At 48.1% G+C, this 19,173-nt stretch overlaps 1 protein-coding gene across 3 annotated transcripts in view; it reads left to right on the top strand.

Annotated features, from left to right (window-relative positions):
- The window catches only part of EHF (ETS homologous factor), a 39,507-nt gene that overhangs the window by 4,624 nt on the left and 15,710 nt on the right, over positions 1 to 19,173 (top strand). For 2 of the 3 annotated variants that reach the window (XM_054724834.1, XM_054724833.1), the window contains exon 2: positions 17,238 to 17,390. In XM_054724834.1, coding sequence (XP_054580809.1) covers positions 17,294 to 17,390 — 97 coding nt within the window. In that variant the 5' untranslated portion in view covers positions 17,238 to 17,293. The remainder of the gene's footprint in view (positions 1 to 17,237; positions 17,391 to 19,173) is intronic. The other variant, XM_008146810.3, reaches the window with a different exon arrangement.

Here is a 19,173-nt window from a genome sequence, read left to right as displayed (position 1 = left end):
GTGGTGACCTTAAACTTTCATATCCTGCCACTCCCCCCTCACTCTATATTATTGACACAAACAATCCTGGGGGTTAGCCGTCTTTTACCCAATTATGGATTTGAGAAATGTCCGCCACCCCGCTGGCTCTTTTTCAGATGGATGTAAACTTCTTCTAAAGGTTTGAATAGTCTTTCTTGGAATCTGAAGAAGGTCTTCTATTTTTTTTTGCATATGACAAAGGATCTGGGAGAAGGTGGCTGTCTTGTAGAGATTATTTTGGGATCCCTCTCAGGACCCTTTTCAGTAGTTCCCTTAGTGGAGATAATGATGTATTCTGGTGGCTCAGGTAAGTGTGGTCTAAAAGGTGAGGCTGTTTGCAGCCTTGTCTGCATGCCAACTACCAACAAGACTTATTTGGTGTTTGCAGTGGGTGTTAGATTTGGCCCAAATCCAGCCTCAGTCTCAATTATGTCCACTTGTAAAATTAGAAGCACCTCGGTCCCATTGTAATTCCACTGGTCAGAAGGTGATGGGTTGAGGAACGCAGATGAAGGGCAGACTTTGCTTGTATATTAAAGGGGCAGGAGGCTATGAGTTTTGGTTGCCTGGAAACAGCTGGAAGGGTCCAAAGAACATTAGGTTTAGCATCAAAATACCTGGGTTCAAATCTGACCATGCCGTGGGTAGCTGAGTGACTCTGAGTGAGTACTGGAAGCCCTAGGATCTAAGTTTCCTTGCCTGGGAAATGGGTTTAATGACATCTGCACAAGACTGCTGTCGGGATTAAGTTAGACACAGAATCTGAAAGCACCAAGACAAATGCTTGTGAGTAAATATTTGGTAATACATAGAGTGGAAATCGAGAATAAGCCTCAACATGAGTGTGTTCCGTGAGTCTCTGTTGGGTTGAAGTGTATGAATAATTCTGGGGTTTGGTTTTTTGAAATGATCAATGTTGGTTCTTCACTGTGACCTTGGGAAAGAAATGCTATAGGTTTTCACTGGGGAAGGTGGGTGGCAGGGAGATGGGCTAAATCATCGTAACTGAGCCTTGTCTTGGAGGTGCCGGAAGACCTAATGGGGGAGAGCACAGCTCGTTCCTATCCCTGTCTCTGGATGCCTGGCAGGCAGGAGCCTCCAGAAGAAGCGGATCCCCCCTCAAGGCAGTGCACATGACTAACTGCAACTTCATCTACCATTGCCCACCCCTACAATTCTGGAGCGTGCTTTCACATATCTACTGCCCTCCACAGGGAAGGCATTGCCCTGGGTGTTCCAGAGGCTTCGGAAAAAATTCCTACTTATTATGCCAAGACACTCTGGGGCCTGCCTCCTGTAATGTGTTCAAATGAGGCTTCTGGCCACATGGAAGTGGTTTCTAGAAGCTGTTAGAGTTGAACAAGCAAGTCTTTGCTGTTAATAAAACAGGAAGCTTCCTAATCTGGGATCCGAGGGTCTCTTGGTATCCATGGAGAGAATCCAGGGAATTTGTGAACTTGGATGTGAAGAAGTTGTTTTTATGTTCAGCAAGCTAACTAGAATTTAACAGTTTCCTTTGATATGAATGTAGGCAAAACTCCACAGTAGCATGAACTGTAACTGTGACGGTCAGCTGGAGATGTTACAGGCATTCACATTACACTTGTCGCAAATTATCTCCAAATAGTGACATTCAGCACTCCTGTATTTCACGGAGGTTATTAGACCTGTACTACATAATCTTAGTTTATGTCTTAATAAAGATGTACATATATTGTTATATCGCACATTTATTTTAAAAAGTGTTTTGATCATTGTATTTCAATAGGCACTTGCTTTCTAGTCTTATATAATTGATTTTGTCATTTAAAACCATTTTGAGGAGGGGTCCGTAGGTCTCATCAGACTTCAAAAATGGGTCTACGTTATAAATCAAGGGTGAAGAACTCCTAATTGAGAGCATTCTCTCGCACAGGGCTAATGAAAAGCCTTCTGAACAGCGTTGGCTAATGGATGGTCTCTGTCAAAACACAAGTCTGTATTTCCCATGCATTGTTCCTGCCTATGGGGAGCTTTAGAGTTGTGGTGGGACATCGGCATCATGAGAATAATGGCAACAGCAATAATAATAACGGTGATAATAGCTAACTTTTGTGGAGGGCCTGCTATAAGCCAGGTGCGTTCATAGGCCCGCTCAGTGTCCTCTTTAGTTAATCTTTTTATTTTATTTTTTTTGTGTCATATTTAGTTTAATTTTCCCAACAACTTCCAATGGTCATTGATGGGGCAAAGGCAGAAAAGATCTCCCTCCCGTCCCCCGTGGGGATAGAGCACTGGTGCAGGTGAAGGCCAAAGTGGGGACCGACCCCTGGACCAGTCAGTGTCCAGATCTGCAGCCTGTGCCGTCACGCAGGGCCCCTCCCTTCGAAAGACCCTGTGCTCGGTGTCCTGCCCGGTTGCTGCTGCCTTGCGATTCTCAATACACTGTGAACAGGGCCCTGCGTTTCCCTTGGGCACGGAGCCCTGCAAAGTATGGAGCTGAGCCTGCCTCTGGATGCGGTGAAATAGTTCCAACAGGTGACGACTCCCGACGCTGGGACGCTCCTGTGGAAAGCCAGCCCCTGCTCCTTCTCCTCTGGCCCATCTGGCTGAGCGCTGGGGGAAAGCTGAGGCCTGGCCAGCAGGATGCTGTCATGTGTTGTTGTTTTTTTTTGAGTTGGTGCATCTTCTAATGTTGTTTGAGTACCAGAGACTTCCTCTGAATCCCCTGGAGGAATGGGAGAATAGCTGGAAGGAATTTGATTTCTTGGAAAACCTTTCTGGGTGAGCAGTTGCTTGCCTTGCGGATGGTTCCCTGCCCCCGCCCCCCCCAACCCCCGCCCCCCCCATCACCTTTTAAAATAATTTTAAATATTTTTCTATTACAGTTGGCATATAATATTGTATTAGTTTCAGGCATACAACATAGCGGTTAGACATTTATATACCTTACAAAGTGATACCCCCAATAAGTCTAGTACTCATCTGACACCACGCGTAGTTATGACAATATTATTGACTCTATTCTCTCTGCACTTTTGATTTTCCAGAGGGTTTACTGTATAGACCAGTGAGCTAGGAGAGGCAGAGTAAAGTGTGCTCCGGAAGGGACAATGGGACACAGTGAGCCAAGTCTATCCTTCTTGTGTGAAGGCACTAAAAAGAAACTTGAGCTTTCTTGCTGTCATTTAGTGATTATCGGTACAAAAAGAAAACCCCAATTCTTCTAAATAGGATATCCTCTAATCTGTGAGAAAAATTCAGATATTGCCCTAGCCGGTTTGGCTCAGTGGATAGAGCGTCAGCCTGTGGACCAAAGGGGCCTGGGTTCGATTCCGGTCAAGGACACGTACCTTGGTTGCAGATTCCTCCCCGACTTGGGCCCTGGTCAGGGCAGGTGTAGGAGGCAACCAATCGATGTGTTTCTCTCACATCAATGTTTCTCTCTGTCTTTCCCTCTCTCTTCCTCTCTCCCTAAAAATCAATGGAAAAATATCCTTGCGTGAGGATTAAAAAAAAGAAAAAGAAAGAAAACTCAGATATTATTTGCTTGCTAAACTGCAAAGACGATAATGGAATAAGCCTTGTGAGGTTCTGTCTGTTTTTACAAACTGCTCCAAGGTTTCAGACAGGGTGGTGGACTCGGTGGCAGAGGGTGAGACCTCTCCTGGATTGATTGTTGGAGGGATGGGTTTATTTATTCAGGCTCCGAGAATGACACAGCCACAGGCTTTCTCTCGTCGCTGTGATGTCCACAACACGGCAGGTCTGTCATCAGGACCCGTGACAGCTCAGACGTCAGATGCTTTTCCAAAGGAGCCCTGGTTCCCCCTTAATCTCTCAGTAACAATAGCTGCTCTTTCGTCATGGCTAATAAGTCAAGCCCAACCCCTGCGTCAATCAGGGGCCTTCAGCAGGAAGCCAGGCTGAAGTGTTGATGGACAGGTGTGAGTGGCCGTGAAATAATGCTTCTGTGGCGTCCGCGCTGATGTATGCTAGAGGGAACTTTCATACCAGGGCACAAGGATGATCAGTATGCCTCCTCCTCACATGTAGGGGGAAAATTATAGGAGCTGTACTTAAAGGAATCTCGACTTCCAAAATAAAAGTATGAAATGCTAAGAGACATCCCCCCCGCCCCCGCCTTTAGAAATATAAGAATTCGTTTTCAAAGCTACAAAGAATTATGTGGCACTCCCCCCTTCGATATATTTATTATAATAAATCCAGTTCATTCACTAGCTCTGTGTCTTTGGGCAAGTTGCTTAACCTCTCTGTGCCTCCTCATCTATAAAATGAATAATATTAGTACCAATGTCCAGGGTTATTGCAAGGAGTCAATGAGGTCATTCCTGTCAAGCGTAGCTCAATTCCTACCACATCGTGGATGCTCAGTAAATAGGAACTGTCATCACTGTCATAGTTTGAGTTGTTGTTTTGTAATTATACAGTCTTTGAGATTCCAAATTAGTGGCTGTTGACCTTTCCTTAGATAGAGTGTCTTGATCTTTTCTTGGGAAGAAGCATGAATCTTAAAATGGTCAAGTCCATTGTCCCAGTCCATCCCAGCCCCTCCCTGACTCCATTCCCCAGCTCTCACCTTCCCTCCACCCTTTCTGCATTCCTGCGCGGTTGATCTTATTTATTTTTCAGTCAACTGAGGGTGTTGTTAAATCTTTTCTTTTTCGGGCTGCCCGATTTGGTTCTGAGGCACTCCACTCCCTGCCCTGCTCATGACAAGAATGCTTGGGAATGCTCAGCCAGCCACATCCCTCCCCTGTTGGAACACCCTGTTCTTAATGCTCCTTGAGAAGCGGCGTTTCTGAGGCTTTTCCCACTGCCCTGACCCCCCACTGAGCCAGTGGTCTGGTGGTACTGAAGGTCAAGGGCACAGAGACAGCTGGGGAAGGTGGTCATCTAGGGGAACATCGTGCGTTGCCCACGCCCTGTGCTTTCTTCTCGAAGCTTAAAAAGAGATATTAAGAGGCTTCTTCTGCTCTCTGGGTGATGATGCCATTGCTTAATTAGTGTTGTCATGATCTCCATTTGAGTGATTTGTTTAGCTCTCTGTGGCCCTTTTTGGCTTGAGCTCATCATGTGATATTGACAGAGTGATGAGAAATGAGAGTGTGATGATGCTTGGATTAATGCAGAAATCACACCTTGAGCTTAGGTCCTTTCTACCTGGGACGAGGGACCTCAAGTCACTTGGCAGGACATGAGTGAGTCTGCACATCCCGCCTTTGAGGTAGGTATGGGTAACCTCATTTCCCCAGTGGGAAAGCTATGGTCTGGGAACTGGGTTTTCAAATTATATCGTTTGCCCAGGACTGGACGTAGGAAGTCTGTGGGAGAGGCCAGACTGAGATTCAGGCACTCTGAGTCTCTGTTTGAGGAGGTAACCTGCAGACCACACCTACTCCCAGGACCATATTGACTTTCGGAAGTGGGCAATTTGGAGGAGTGTGGTTTGGTTTTGATCCTATCCCAGCAGCCCCTTCTCTGCCCATGTTAATCTGATTCATGATCTGACCCTGGGCTGGCTGGAGGCTGGCCATGTCGTTCTGCAGATCTTGGACACCCCTCAGCGCCGCCGCAGAGCCAGCCAATGGAAAAGTACAGTGTCTTCTGGCCTCTAGGCCCGACCAGCTCTTGCTGGCCTACCTGATCCCTCTTACTTCCGAGGGAGTGGGTGGGTAGCATCGAACTGAAAATGCAGGGTTTTGTGTATGTATTGGGTTGTTGTTTTTTGTTTGTTTTTTTTGGTTTTTGGTTTTTATAGGAAAAACAAATTGGCATGAATGCTCAGTGAAACCAGCTCAGGCTGTTTGGGCAGATGCCTTTCTTTGCTTTTTTTTTTTTTTTTTTTCTGTTTATTTTCCAACAAATCAATGCTTAACTGGTTGTTATCGGAGCAGAGCAACAGGTGCAAAAAAATAACTCTGCTGCCAACTCAAATGAAAAGGTAGGGCTTATACCCTCCGGGAGGTATTCCGAAGATAACAGAAGCCCCTGCCAGCACCCGAATTAACAGCTCTGTTTACGGTGGGTTTCATGTTAACAACCTGCTCCTAGCCCTCCTACACATAAACACGCCATTGTCTCGGGGAGAGACATTCAGCCATCCAGACAACCAACGGCTTTATTCTGCCCCAGTGGCGATTGGTTTTGGCTGGGGCTGCTCTGTGAAACTCAGGAGCCTTACCCTGCCTGCCAACCTGACGTCTTCATAACCTCTCTGTGCCTCCTTCGTAAGGGTTTCCTTGTGAAGGCAAGGGCATGGGGTTGCCGGAGCGAAGAGGATCAGTCCTGCTTTTAAACGTAGTTCAAGTTCTTTTCAAGGTTGGTCATTTCCAAATGCCAGAGAAGGTTGTCTGTCTCTCTCTGCTCTTGCTCCCCTCTGTCCCTAACCAGAGATGGGAACTGAGCTCAGATGACTTTGGAGAGAGCTACCATTGTTTTGGAAGTGCTGTGCTTGCTGAATAGTCTACTGGGGAAGGGTAGCATCTGTGTTTTGTCCCCAGCACCCAGCATAGTGCCCAGCATCTGGTAGACACTATATGTATACAGATGATATATAAGTAAGAGAGCAAGAATAGAATCTCTCAGGCCTTCTCTTGTTGGTTGGAGTAAAGGTGTCTCCCAACTCCATATACACTGAGTGGCCAGATTATTATGATCTCTGAACACATAATAATCTGGCCACTCAGTATGTGTGTGTGTGTGTGTGTGTGTGTGTGTGTGTGTGTGTGTGTATTTGAGGCCCGGTGCATGAATTTGTGCATGGGTGGGGTCCAGCCAGCCTGGCCAGGGGGAGGGGTCATGGGTGGTTGGCTGGCCTGCCTGCTGGTCGAACTCCTGGTCGAGGGGACAGTTTGCATATTAGCCTTTTATTATATAGAATATACACTGAGTAGCCAGATTATTATGTGTTCAGAGATCATAATAATCTGGCCACTCAGTGTATATATGGCGATGGATAAATATTTATAGTAGTATGACAAGAATTTCTTGATGATCATTTCTCTCCCCTGAAGGTTAAAAGGCTAAGACACCCCTTTTCCTGGGTATGAAGCCTCAGATCCAGGGTGGTTAAGTAACCTTTTGAAAGGCTAAGGTGGGGGTGGGATCAGGTAAGGGGTGACTCAGCCAGCCACCAGATTCTCTTCGTAGGAGGAACAGTCATAAAAATCCTCTGCAAATGCTGTGCTCTGAGGCCGGGTTTGTTTGTTCAGGCTTCAGAGACTCATCTTCGTAAGCAGCTGAGCCCTGACGAATTTTCCAGTGAGGTGGTACCGGGCATTGGGACCTGCTTTAGTTCAAGCTGACAGACAACGTGGTGATAGAATCACACAGACAGATTGGAGCGTGAGTTCTCCAGATTGAATGCGTAGTCTCTGACTTTTCAAGGATTTCCTGGCATTTATGGATGTTTCCTTCGAGACTGGTATCTCCTTATTGTGGGAAGTGAGGGAAGGCAAGTAAGTGAATCTATGACCAGAGGTTCTTACCGTGAGAGGGCTTAAGCGTTGGTGAAGGGAGGTTGGTAAAAATGTAGGTCCTGATTCCAAGATCATGGGTAGGATCCCAGGAAATTTCAAGTTTAACCCCTCCTCGGGTGAGGAGGATACAGGTGGTCTATTGAAACACCTGTATGGCCTCTTAGCTCAGCAAGAAAATAAGGTCATAAGGGTCATCCTAGATGCCACAGTCCCTCTGCCTCTCCAAAGACCTGCAAAAGCCTTTGGTTGTAATAAGAGGTGAGGCCTCTTTTGTTTTGTTTTGTTTTGCTATACTTTCTTTACTTTAGGATCATTTGGTTTTGGAATAGAGAAAGAGGGGTAGTGGGAAGACAGATGCTGAAGTTCAGGATGGTAGAAAATCTGCTGAATTCTTCACTTCATTGCCATACAGAGGTCCAGGGTGACCTTGCTGGATGCATGGCTCCCCTGTCAGCTGCTGAAGGAGAGGGACAGCGGGGCCCTTCTGGTGTCCCTGTAGGGGAACAAGGCAACACCAAGGTTGAGTAAGAGAGCAAGAATAGAATCTCTCAGGCCTTCTCTTGTTGGTTGGAGTAAAGGTGTCTCCCAACCCCGACTCCATTAAAAAGTCTTCTTTAAATTTCAATCCAGCCTGAGTGCGAGAGAGAATTCTTAAAGATCCTTGGTGTCCATAGATCTGTAAGGGTCCATGGAAGGTCTTTGGAAAGCCCAGGGCCCACAAAATACATGCAAAACCAGGTGTGGACGTGCGGTTTTGGTAACAGGGGAGAGCCCTGGCTTCTACTGAGATCTCGAAAGGCTCTGTGACCTTTAGATTCAAAGCTTGCCTTACTCTTCGTAGTTTGTTACCTCTGAATGGGACCGATAAAGGCTCCGGAGGCCATGTACGGGCATCTTGTCTTTCAATCAACGTCAGTGCTTGTCTGCTGTCAGTATCTTCATCTTGTCTGAGTCTGGCACCAAGAATGATAAAGATCAGCATAATATGTATATTTATTTCCAAATGGCGTACAGTCAGTAAAGTGTATCTATAATGGATCACCACTTGGCCTTCCAAATCTGCATCATTGCTCACGAAAACGCTTGAAAGCCCAGGAATAGTACTTCAGATGTTGCCCCTGGGAGCATGAAATGTCTGCTTCAAAACACATCACAGGGTTATGAAATTACCTGTGATGTCATCCCGAGAGGATCAAATGCATTCCCCAAGCTTGATTCACATTTTGATTCACTTGAAAAACATGAGTTTTGCCTGTATTACATTCAGTGAGACTTCGCACGTACGTGAATTTTCTTCCCTCCTGGCTGGGAGTGTAGTTCCTTTGAAACGACAGTCATACTGAAACGGGAAGTCAGGACGCTGTTGCAACATCCGTAAGGCAAAGGCTTGGACTTCACCTGCTGGCAACCGATAAAGGACCGAGAATGGTCTGGATGTTGCTGTCATTGCCACAACAATTATTCAAAATGCCTAATTGCTCTGCTTGCTGGAGGAGTAAAATTACCCAGGTTTGTGGCAGTTTGGGGCTGGTGTGGTTGAACGAATGGCAGACCATGGCTTTGATTCCAGTCCCCTGGGGCTGGGCACAGAGAATACAGGCACAAGCTCTGCTTCAAGTCTGCTCTGTGGCCCTTAGCGCCCCCAGTCTATCGTAGCCTTGCAGCAGGAGCAGACTGTGCTTTCTGGCCTGAGGTCTCATTCAGGTAAAGCACCAATAATTATGAACCAATTTAATTCCAAAATATAAAAGAAAATGACTTTATAGGGACTTAGAGAAAGTATTTTGCCAGGCTATGGCAAAAGTAGGTGTACAGTTGGGGGTACATAAAACACAGAGTTTATTCTTGTATTATTATTATGTATTAATTGTTGTATTAGTTTCCATACGAACAACTAAAGCTACATTTGCCCTATCCTGTCTGTATGTCTGTATGTATGTATGTATACATGTATATGTATATGTATGCCTGTATGTGTGTACCTATGTATCTGTGCATAGCTCTGCTTTAATGGCTAAAAGAGTATCATGAATGAAACTGTCCCAGCTTTGGGACCACTAGCATATTCCTACCTAAGCATACTGTGGAAGAGGCAGAATGAAGGCAGCTTTCCATTCTTTCATCCTGAAAGGAGCTCTTGGATTTATTAGAATGAGAGATGGCCTGAGATTGCTCTGGCAAAAGGGAAAGAGGGTCTCAAACAGGGTCCCGCATGATTGAATGGGCCAGAGAGTTTTATAATCTTGGAGAAGCGTGAGGCCCCAAATGGCACAGGGAGAATGCATGACTATGTATAGAAGGGTGTTGGGGGGGAGGATGAGCTGAGGACAACATTCTTCTCCGGCAAATACCTTCTTCTCAGCATAAAGTGGCTAAATTCCTAGGGCTTATTGCTAGACAGTCCAAGATTGAATTCTATTCTAGCTCCAATTCTTGCTAAGCTGTGCAACCTTGGACAAGTTACCTAACTTCTCTGAGCCTCAGATTGGCCATCTGTGAAATAACTTAATATTAGCCTTATGGAGTTATTGTCTCGACTGAGGTAATGCATTTAAAACTATTAACAAAGAGCTGGCACATTTTAAGTGTCCAGTAAGCCCTAGATACTTTAGTGTAATCTATAATAATAAAAGCATAATATGCTAATTAGAATGGACAGCTGAACGACCTTCTGAACATCATTCCGGACGTCCTTCCAGACAAAGCCATGGTGGCAGGGGCCGAGGCAGAGGCAGTTAGGGGCGATCAGGCAGGCATGCAGAGTGGTTGGGGTGATCAGGCAGGCAGGCGAGCAGTTGGGGCAGTCAGGCAGGCAAGCAGTTAGGGGTGATCAGGCAAGCAGGCAGAATGGTTAGGGGTGATCAGGCAGGCAGGCAAGTGGTTAGGGGCGATCAGGCAGGCAGAGTGGTTAGGGGTGATCAGGCAGGCAGGGAGGTGAGCGGTTAGAAACCAGTGGTCCCAGATTGCGAGAGGGATGTTAAACTGGCAGTCGGACATCCCCCGAGGGGTCCCAGATTGTGAGAGGGTGCAGGCTGGGCTGAGGGACACCCCCCCCCATGCACGAATTTCGTGCTCTGGGCCTTTAGTAATAATGCTAATTATCATTATGTTTACAGCATTCAGTCCTAGGTCTCAGTAACCCCACCATGGAGCAAAAGACATTCCCTCCAGCTGAGCAAGCCCAAGCTGGGCTGTATTTGCCTTTGCTGGGAGGGTCTCTCTCAGTATTTAAGAAGGAAAGCCAGTTGAGCAATCCTTGGCCTTGATAGGAGTCCTGAGACTCGGCAAAGCCTCCTGGATTCTGGGGTACATGGCCCCAGCTCCCTGCCAGAGTCCCAGTGGTGCACCTTCCTCTTGCTTTCTTGTCTCTATTAGCTCCAATCCCAGACCCTATGCTCTGTAGGAATTGAGCATTCCTCATGCGAAGGGGCCCTGTAGGTGAAAGGAGCCCTCTGGCCACTCTCTGGCAGGAGCTCGCATTCAGACACGGTGCTCTCCTTTGCACCTGTCCACCAGCTGTGGTGTGGGAGTGCAACGCAGAGCGATACCCGGGGTCTGTGGAGGTGTGCCCTCCCACGGCTCCTGGCAGCCTCGGGCACAGTGTGTCTTGTGGGAGGAATGGGGGCAGGAGGAATGGCTTTCAGTCCCCCAAGCAGGCACCATGCCCACAGGGGCATAGCACGGCTTCTGTGAGCAATGGCTGAGAGATGCTGCTCATAGCTCAGCCTAATGGTGCATCCACACAGCAGCCCCGAATGGGGGGTGGGGAGGCAGGAAATCCAGCTCTAGGCTCCATGGTGCCAGCTAGTATAGATTGTGTAGATGGGAGAGGCTAGAGCCCTTGCTTGAAATGAACTTGGCCCTCAATTTCCTCCTTGGATATTCAACAAAGTAGTGACAACACAACAAATAAAAAGTATTATTATAAGAACCAGCTAACATTTACAAGTGCTTACTATGTATCAAACACTTTTTCTATGAATTTTACACGTATCTTCTCATTTCATCTTTCAACAACCCTTTTCCTATCGTCTTCGTTTTGTAAATGAGGAAGCGAAGGCCCAGAGAAGTTGAATTCTTTGTCCAAACTTGCCCCTTCAGCAAATTGGCAAAGCCAGGCAGGATTTGAACTGCGGCTCTCTGACTCCTGAGGCGGGGGCGGGGGGGAGGGGGGCACTAACCATTATACCATCCTGCCTCTGAAGAGTCTGCCCTGGCTCCAAGGATGTCTCCAAATCCAACCAACACAGTTTCAGGAGACTCGGGGGAGGGGGGGGGCAGGCCCTGTGACCATTGCTAACATTGCCTGGCACTTGCCATGAACGAGATGACATGCCGAGGATTTTACATTCTCGTTGGATCTGCGCATCAGTTCCATCCCCTCCTGCTTTTTGTCATATGGGGAAACTGAGGCTTAAGAGAGGGTAGTACTTCCCTAAGGTCAACACGGCCAGCTGGTGGGCGGAATAGAGATTTCCACTCTCGCTTTCAATCTGAGGCAGGAGCTCTGACGTGGCCCCGAGAAACACAGCGACGCTGGGCTGCTGTGAAGCTCCTCTCACCTTGAATTTGCCCTTTCAGTGAGCGCCAGTCTCTGTGGCCAGGCTCCCCCTCTCCCATGTGTGCCACGGAGCCGCGGGCAAAATGTGAGACTCTTACACGTTAGGGTCACGCCAAGCGTTGTGGTCCCTGTCCCCCAGGCGTGGGGGTGGTCGAGCTGGGGCCGGAAGGGACTCTCACTTGGATGAAGACCTAGAAGAGCTGTGGGCACAGGGTAGTGGGTCGTCTCTATGTGTGGGTGGCACAGAAGCAACTTGGGGCTGTGTGGGAGTTTGTGTTGAACCTGAAACTGCCCATTAACAAAGTGGGGAGCAGAGAGTGGCCTAGCTCTCCCACCACCACGCAGGCAGGGGCCACCCCACCCCAGCACAGCGCTGCTTCTGCAAAAACGAGTTTCGGATTGGCCAAGCCCTCCTGGCCCGTCCTTTGCAGGGGAGTTGCTGCCTAAGAGGTCCTGGCTGGAAGCCTGGTGTGAGTCCTCATCCATACATACTGTAGTCTACTGGGCAGGGGCGTGGCTCCTCCGCTTCCAAGAAATTGTACATGTCTGTCTCCAAAGTGTCAGTCTTAGAAACTTTTGCACAGAGGTAACGTCTTGGTCAGTGTGAAAGTTTGGGTGATTAATGGGAGTCTGGAGCCCAATACTATTCCTCCCATTTTTCTTACATGTGAAAGGGGATAAGAGAATGTAGATAAAAAAACTCCCTGGGTAACCTACCTTGCATTTCAGTCCTTCGGTTTGAAATGTAATTTATAGTTTGTGTATGTGTGTGTAATTTTTAATAGCCCAAGCAACAATTAATGCTATATTTCCAGGATGCCACCTGGGAATAGACAAAGTTGGCCTTGCTACCCAGTGCATTTTCTTAAACCTCCACTTAGGACGCCATTACTTGGATGACTTGGTTTGGACCAGGCACTGTACTGGGGCCTTACTGTCCCCTATCTCATTTCATCCCCCCTCGGGCCTAGGTGGTTGGTAATAATGCCATGCCTGTTTCCCAGGAGAGGATAGAGAGACAGTCGCAAAGGGTAGGGGACAGCCCAAGTCATCACACTAGGAAGATCGAAGTCAGAGCTGTCACTGCCATAGGCTCTACTTTTAACCCGGTTGGGGGATGATTTAGCTTTAGGGGACATTTTTGGGGTTGGGGATGCTACTAGATTCTAGAGGCCAGGGATGCAGCTAAACATCCTTCAATGCACAGCATGATCCTGCAACAAAGAACCACCCCAGCCCCAAACATCAGTCATGCAGAGGTTGAAAAATGCTGCTTTTCACCTACTGCACATGACTGAGGACCCCCCCGCCAGAATCCCCCCTTGAGCTAGAGATGAGGAGGGGTGAGTCCTTTCTCTGGCTTGTTTTTTGACTCAAAGGGTGGAGTCAGCATTACTTCAGTTCTGGAAAAAGTAAAGCATGTTAGAGAAATATGTTAAGAATGGATGTTTAAAGAAAGGAAACTGATTTTTGTTGAGGGCACATGTGCTGGTGCTGGGTTAGACTCCTTTAAACCCATTAGACCAGTGGTCGGCAAACTCATTAGTCAACAGAGCCGCAGTTTGCCGACCACTGCATTAGACTACTTATCCTTCAAAGCAGTCCTAGGCTTAAGGGACATCCATGAATTCCCTGACTCCCCCTTTAAACCACGGAAGAAATAAGTTAACATACTCAATGTCACCTGGCTCAGGATGGAGCCTGAATTCTAACCCAGGCTTCAAAGATCCCAAGTCTCTACCTCACATCCTTGATGCTTTGCTGTGTGTGTGTGTGTTTTTTTAATTTTTCTTTTGGTAGGAAACAATAAAAGCTATGCTGAAGGTAAAGTAGGAAGCTTAAAGAAGGGCATTAAAGGATTCCCCTACTTTTAGATGAAAAACATTTGCTTTTCATACCCCATAAAGTAATCACAAGGTACATTAGAGATTCTGTATTAGTATATAGGAGCGTGGGCGAGTTGGTTATAATAATGCTTTAAAAAAAATAAATTTCAAGGCACATTTATTATCCATGATCTCATTTGATCTCCACAACAGTCCTTGAGGCTGTTGGGGTGCAAATGTCCTCATTTTACACCTGAAGGACTAGGCCCCGGGGTGTGGGGAGTTGGGGGGCAAGTAGGGCTTGGTGAAAGGCCTTCAGCTGTGTGAGCCCGGGGCCTTCTGTGCCCACCCCGGGGCCTTCTGTGCCCACCCCGGGGGCACTGTCCCGGCAGTGACATGCTGCACTAGAGACACTGACCTCCTTTTCTCACAAGCCTGGGTGAGCTCAACTGAACTCTGACTCACTAAGGATTAAGCCACATAAACGCTTTTATGAGCAGTAACCATTTACTGCGCCCTGTAAAAAAGGGGCCCTCACCATGCTGGCTGCTTTCCCCTTTGGAAAGGGGGTGCCAGCAGGGAGCAGTGCTCATGTATGCCAGCCTCTTGGGGGTGGGGGAAGGAGGGCAGGTGGTGATGGGGCAGCTGCGACCTTGTAGTCCTCAAGGTTCTTCTCTGGGCTGAGGAGTTCTGGATGCTTCCCGAAGGTCATGGCAAGAGATGATGTCTGCCCTGAGGAAGGGGGCCTGTGGGCACCAGATCTCCAGGGGGGACTGGTCCACGTTGTCCTGTGACATGCACTGAATTCTTTTCTGCTGCCCGCTAAGTTCTCTCCATGCATGGCCTCATTGGCGACCTAGTACTTTGAGGGTGGGATTGTTCCCAGTTTGCAGGTGGAGAAAGTGAACATCAGAAAGTTTTTGGCTCAAGGTCATGCACGGTAACTGGGTGAGGGGGGGATCCAAAACCAGGGAGCTTAGCCCTTACATCCCCCTGCCTCCTGGGGTTTTCTTTTGGGAAGTGGTGACAGATCTGAGCCAACCTCGGAGGTAACTCCGAATTGGCCAGGGCAGGTCTTGCTTCCACTGAAAAGGCCACTTAGAAACAGCCCTGCAGGCAAATCCTTGTGAAATAATAGTTTCAGGGAAGTCTTCCCTGCCCATCCCCGCCCCCCCCCCCCCCCCCCCCCCCAGCCTGGAGGGCCTATTCCTCCCTGCAGATGGGCTGGGCTCTGAGCTTCAGCCCTTTCAGGGTTAAACAGTAACCTTTTTACTGCTTGTGGTTGAGCAAATTTTGGCGAGGAACAAGCCCAGCCTTGAGCAAACAGGAGACCGGCCATGCCCCTTCCCTTCCCCAGCCACCCCTCTGGGGACTGAGAGGTTTTCTTTCGCCTTGAAGTCCCTCACCTGATTCCTTAGCTTTAGGGCGATTGTTCTAAAAGGTTGGATGGGAAAAGGCCCAGTTATTGTGAAAAAGAGAAAGCCTTCAGTTGGGTTGTTTTTTCCTTCTCTGAGGGTAAGAACCGAAGAGGTTTCTGTAAGGGAACTTAAAAGTCAATTTAGTCGCCCTGGCCAGGGTGGCTCAGTTGGTTGAGCGTCATCCTGTGCATGGGAAGGGCTCCGGTTCGATGCCTAGTCAGGGCACATGCCCAGGTTGTGGGTTCAATCCCTGGCCAGGGTGCGTGCGGGAGACAATGGATTGATGTTTTTCTCTCTGAGTCTTTCCCTCTCCCTTCCTCTCTCTCTAAAAATCAATAACATATTTTTTTTAAAGTCAATTTAGTCACTTTCTTTCGTGTTTGTGTCAGAGAACTGAAACCCATGGCTGTTTCTGGTCCGGGTTACCCGGGTTATCCAAAAAGGTTGTCTCTCCTCCCAGTGACACCTGCTATGGTGCCATGCCCTATGTCGTGCCAAGTGCTTACGGTGTAGGAACTAATTTACTCTCCAATCAAGGCCCTTTTCCACCTTCTACATAGACTGCATTTAGGCCCAATTTTTGCCAAACAACCGTGATGATGATAAGAACAGGCTCAGATCTAGTTAGTTAATAATCGTCCTAAAGATTCTGTCTAACCTAATTAACTCTTCATCACTGCTCTGTCCCCAGTACCTAAGACGGTGCCCAGCCTATTATAGGGCTGATACATTTTTGTTGAATAAATGAATACATGAGTGATTTTGTATTCCTTTTCCAGGCCCCTCCCCTCCCCTCTCAGGCCCTCCACAGAAACAAAGGAGCAGTGGCTAAATCAGAACAAGGGGTTTTGAGGGCTGGAACCACTCTGGGTGGGCACTTTGATCCTGGAGGACACTTGAGGATGCAAGCTTCCCCGCCCCCACCCCCCCGCCCGACCCCAAACAGGCAGAAAATTTTCCTTGATCTGCTGCTATGAAGCTGGTTTCCTCTCCCTACCCCAACATTTAGGAAGTGCGGGTTACCTTCCAGATCCCGGTGATGGTCAAGCACCTCTGGAACCTGGCTGATCTCTTTTTGAATGACTGAGCGTTCATTCATATGGGGCTGAGGTCTGAAGGTGGAGGGTGCCTGGCTTGGGGTGAGAACATGATAGATGCTGGAGAAGTGAAGAAGTATTTTCCAAGTGTAAAATTTTTACATTGTTTAAAAAATTCAAGCAAGCCCCATGGAAGAAAGGCTCTTCTCCTGGGCCCTGTACTGAGAAAATGAGCCCTCAGACTGCATAAGTCACCTTTCGGTCACTTTCGGAGCTTCTGATAGTCTAAGAGGAGAGAGAAAGCTGGTCAGAACTCGTACCAGGGAGGAAAGGGAGGGGCAGTATCTTGTCAGGGAAACCAAGGATTCCTGATATTATCATGCAGCCAGATACTGGAGGAGCTCTAGATGAACTAGGACAGATCCCTCTGACCACTGCCCACCATGGCAGATAGCTGTGCTGAGGATACTTGCTGGGTGCCGGCTGAGGGCCTCGTTGGTGGGCTAGGACTCCCACACAGGTGCCAGGTCTGTACCTCTACCAACTTGGATTTTCATTGTTTGCAATTCCACTTTAAACAAAATCTCTTTGGCATTTTCACTATTGTAAAAAAAAAAAAAAAAGAAAGGGCTTGGCTTCTGGCCAGACTCGCCCTGTGAGTAGGTATTGCATTTTCCCTTCGCTTCATTCCTGATCGGAGATTATTCATTTATGAATAGGTGGCTGTAAAAACTTGCCTCCTGCATATGAAAACTGAACCTGGAAATTTTTAGTTGCCAGTGAGTTTTGCTTTTGCTGAAAGGGCCGTAGAAACAGGCTTTGGAGGCAATGGTGGGAAGGGCAAATTCTTTTTTCCTTTCTTCTTAAATTAACTCTCTGACCTGTACTCTCAGATGACGTTTGTCCAAGAGGCACTGACTGAACGGGCTGTTTGATCGCCTTACAGATCATGATTCTGGAAGGAAGTGGTGTAATGAATCTCAACCCCAGCAACAACCTCCTCCACCAGCAGCCCGCCTGGACAGACAGCTACCCCATGTGCAACGGTAAGGCCCTCTCCACCCCACCGTGGGTGTCGCGCCGCGGGGTGGGGGGTGGTTTGCTTTGCTTTCTTTAGGCTTCGTTTTCCAACTTAAGGTATGAGAAATGCAGCGGGAGATGTGAGGAGCCGCGGGGACGGGGAAAACTCTTCATGCTGGAGTTCTCGCTAGGCCCCCGGTGCTACAGGCTGAAGCCCACTTCATCCCTTTCATGGTTTCCTCCCAAGATTCAAGGTTCCGGGTGGGCAGCCTGGCAGACAGGGCTGTAGAGGAGATGCCCAAAGGGAAGGCCACCTGTTGAAACTTTTAACAGTATTTGGCTTAGGATATCAAGATAGGACAGGAGAGAAAGGTGTGTGTGTGTGTGTGTGTGTGTGTGTGTGTGTGTGTGTGTGTGTGTTGCACGGAAGCAGGAGGAGAGGGTTATAGCAGTGTCATCTTTTTATTTCATACTCCAGTGACCTACCTTTGTCAGGGGAGAGACCATGAGCCCCTCTTTGGTGCTTTAATCTAGAACCTATTGATTAGAAGAGGGAGCGGTTGGTGGTGGGGCTTAGAGAGGGTTTGGTGACCAAGCCCGTGGCTTACTGTAGAAACGAAACCGAATCAAGTGGTTGCTGAATCAGGGCCCCACACCCCGTGTGAAGGCATTCGGTTTGGGCAGACTGCTGTGTGGCGAACTGCGGGGCTTTAAGGAGCTCGGAGTCTTCTCCTACCCCCGCACCTGCTGCTGATCTCCACTCCAGAGACTGCTGCTCCGACTCCCCTAAAAAATGGAAAAGGCCTGTTGTGAGCAGAGTCTGAGGAGGAGTGGGAGGATAATGGATGGATTAAGCTCTCCAATTGCAGCCGGCCCATGTGCAGCTCCGCCTCTTAATGCGGAACCCCGGCCAAACATGGTTGAAAGCCTGCACAGGTGACCTTCCCTTGCCTGGTCACCTGGCCCACCAAACTGCTGCCTTTTCTGGGCAGTGACATTGTCTATTGCTGTGGGACCTCCAAGGAGGACTCCAAATAGAGCAGGAAGGTTCTTCAGACTGGACCCTCCATTAAGGCAGCACTTGCCCTGTTGGCTTAGTTGAAAGCCGGGGCCATTTGTTCAGCAGGGAGTAGAATGTAGGTGCTGCTTTTACTTCTTCATTTCCAGAGGCCTCCCAGAAGGCCCAGCTCCTGGTCATGATTGATGGGATGGGGAAAGTCCTTTGAACGACCGAGAAGAGCTGAACTCTTAGGAATCTAAAATCTCAGGAATCTGACGAGTCCACTGGCCGATAGGGAAAATTTCCCAGTCGACTTCATATAAAAGGTCTCTGGCTCTTTCAAGTTCTGACAGGATGCACCATCAGGAACTATCCTTTCATCTGGGTCATGTACAGTGGAGAGGAGAAATTCCTGCAGGCCAGTTGTTGGGTTATTGAGAGAGATTGCCCTTGTTTGCACTCCCAGAGCCGCACTGTCATCACAGCACAATTATTTGGAAAAAGAGAACCAAGATTCATGGAACCACACAAAAATAACCCATCCTTAAACAGCTGTCTTGTGAGACCTCCAAAATGGAGAGGAAATGGAAACATCCAGTCTAAGCTCTCTGTGTTTATGTATTTGGAAATCTTTCTATGTAATTTAACTTTTGGACTAGATTTCCCCCAATCCTTGTCCCCATTCCTCTCTACCTTCCGCTTCAGGGCCCACGCTGAGGGTGTAGGGCTGCTTTTGTCTGGCCGTGAGGTGTGAGGAGTAAAGTACACACTGTGAGTAGCTGCTATTACCCCAGCAGCCACCTTCATGC

Source organism: Eptesicus fuscus, chromosome 13 (assembly GCF_027574615.1).
Source record: "Eptesicus fuscus isolate TK198812 chromosome 13, DD_ASM_mEF_20220401, whole genome shotgun sequence".
NCBI classification, from domain to species: Eukaryota; Metazoa; Chordata; class Mammalia; order Chiroptera; family Vespertilionidae; genus Eptesicus; species Eptesicus fuscus.
The sequence above is the reverse complement of the archived record's forward strand: the minus strand, read 5'-3'. Positions and strand labels throughout refer to the sequence as shown.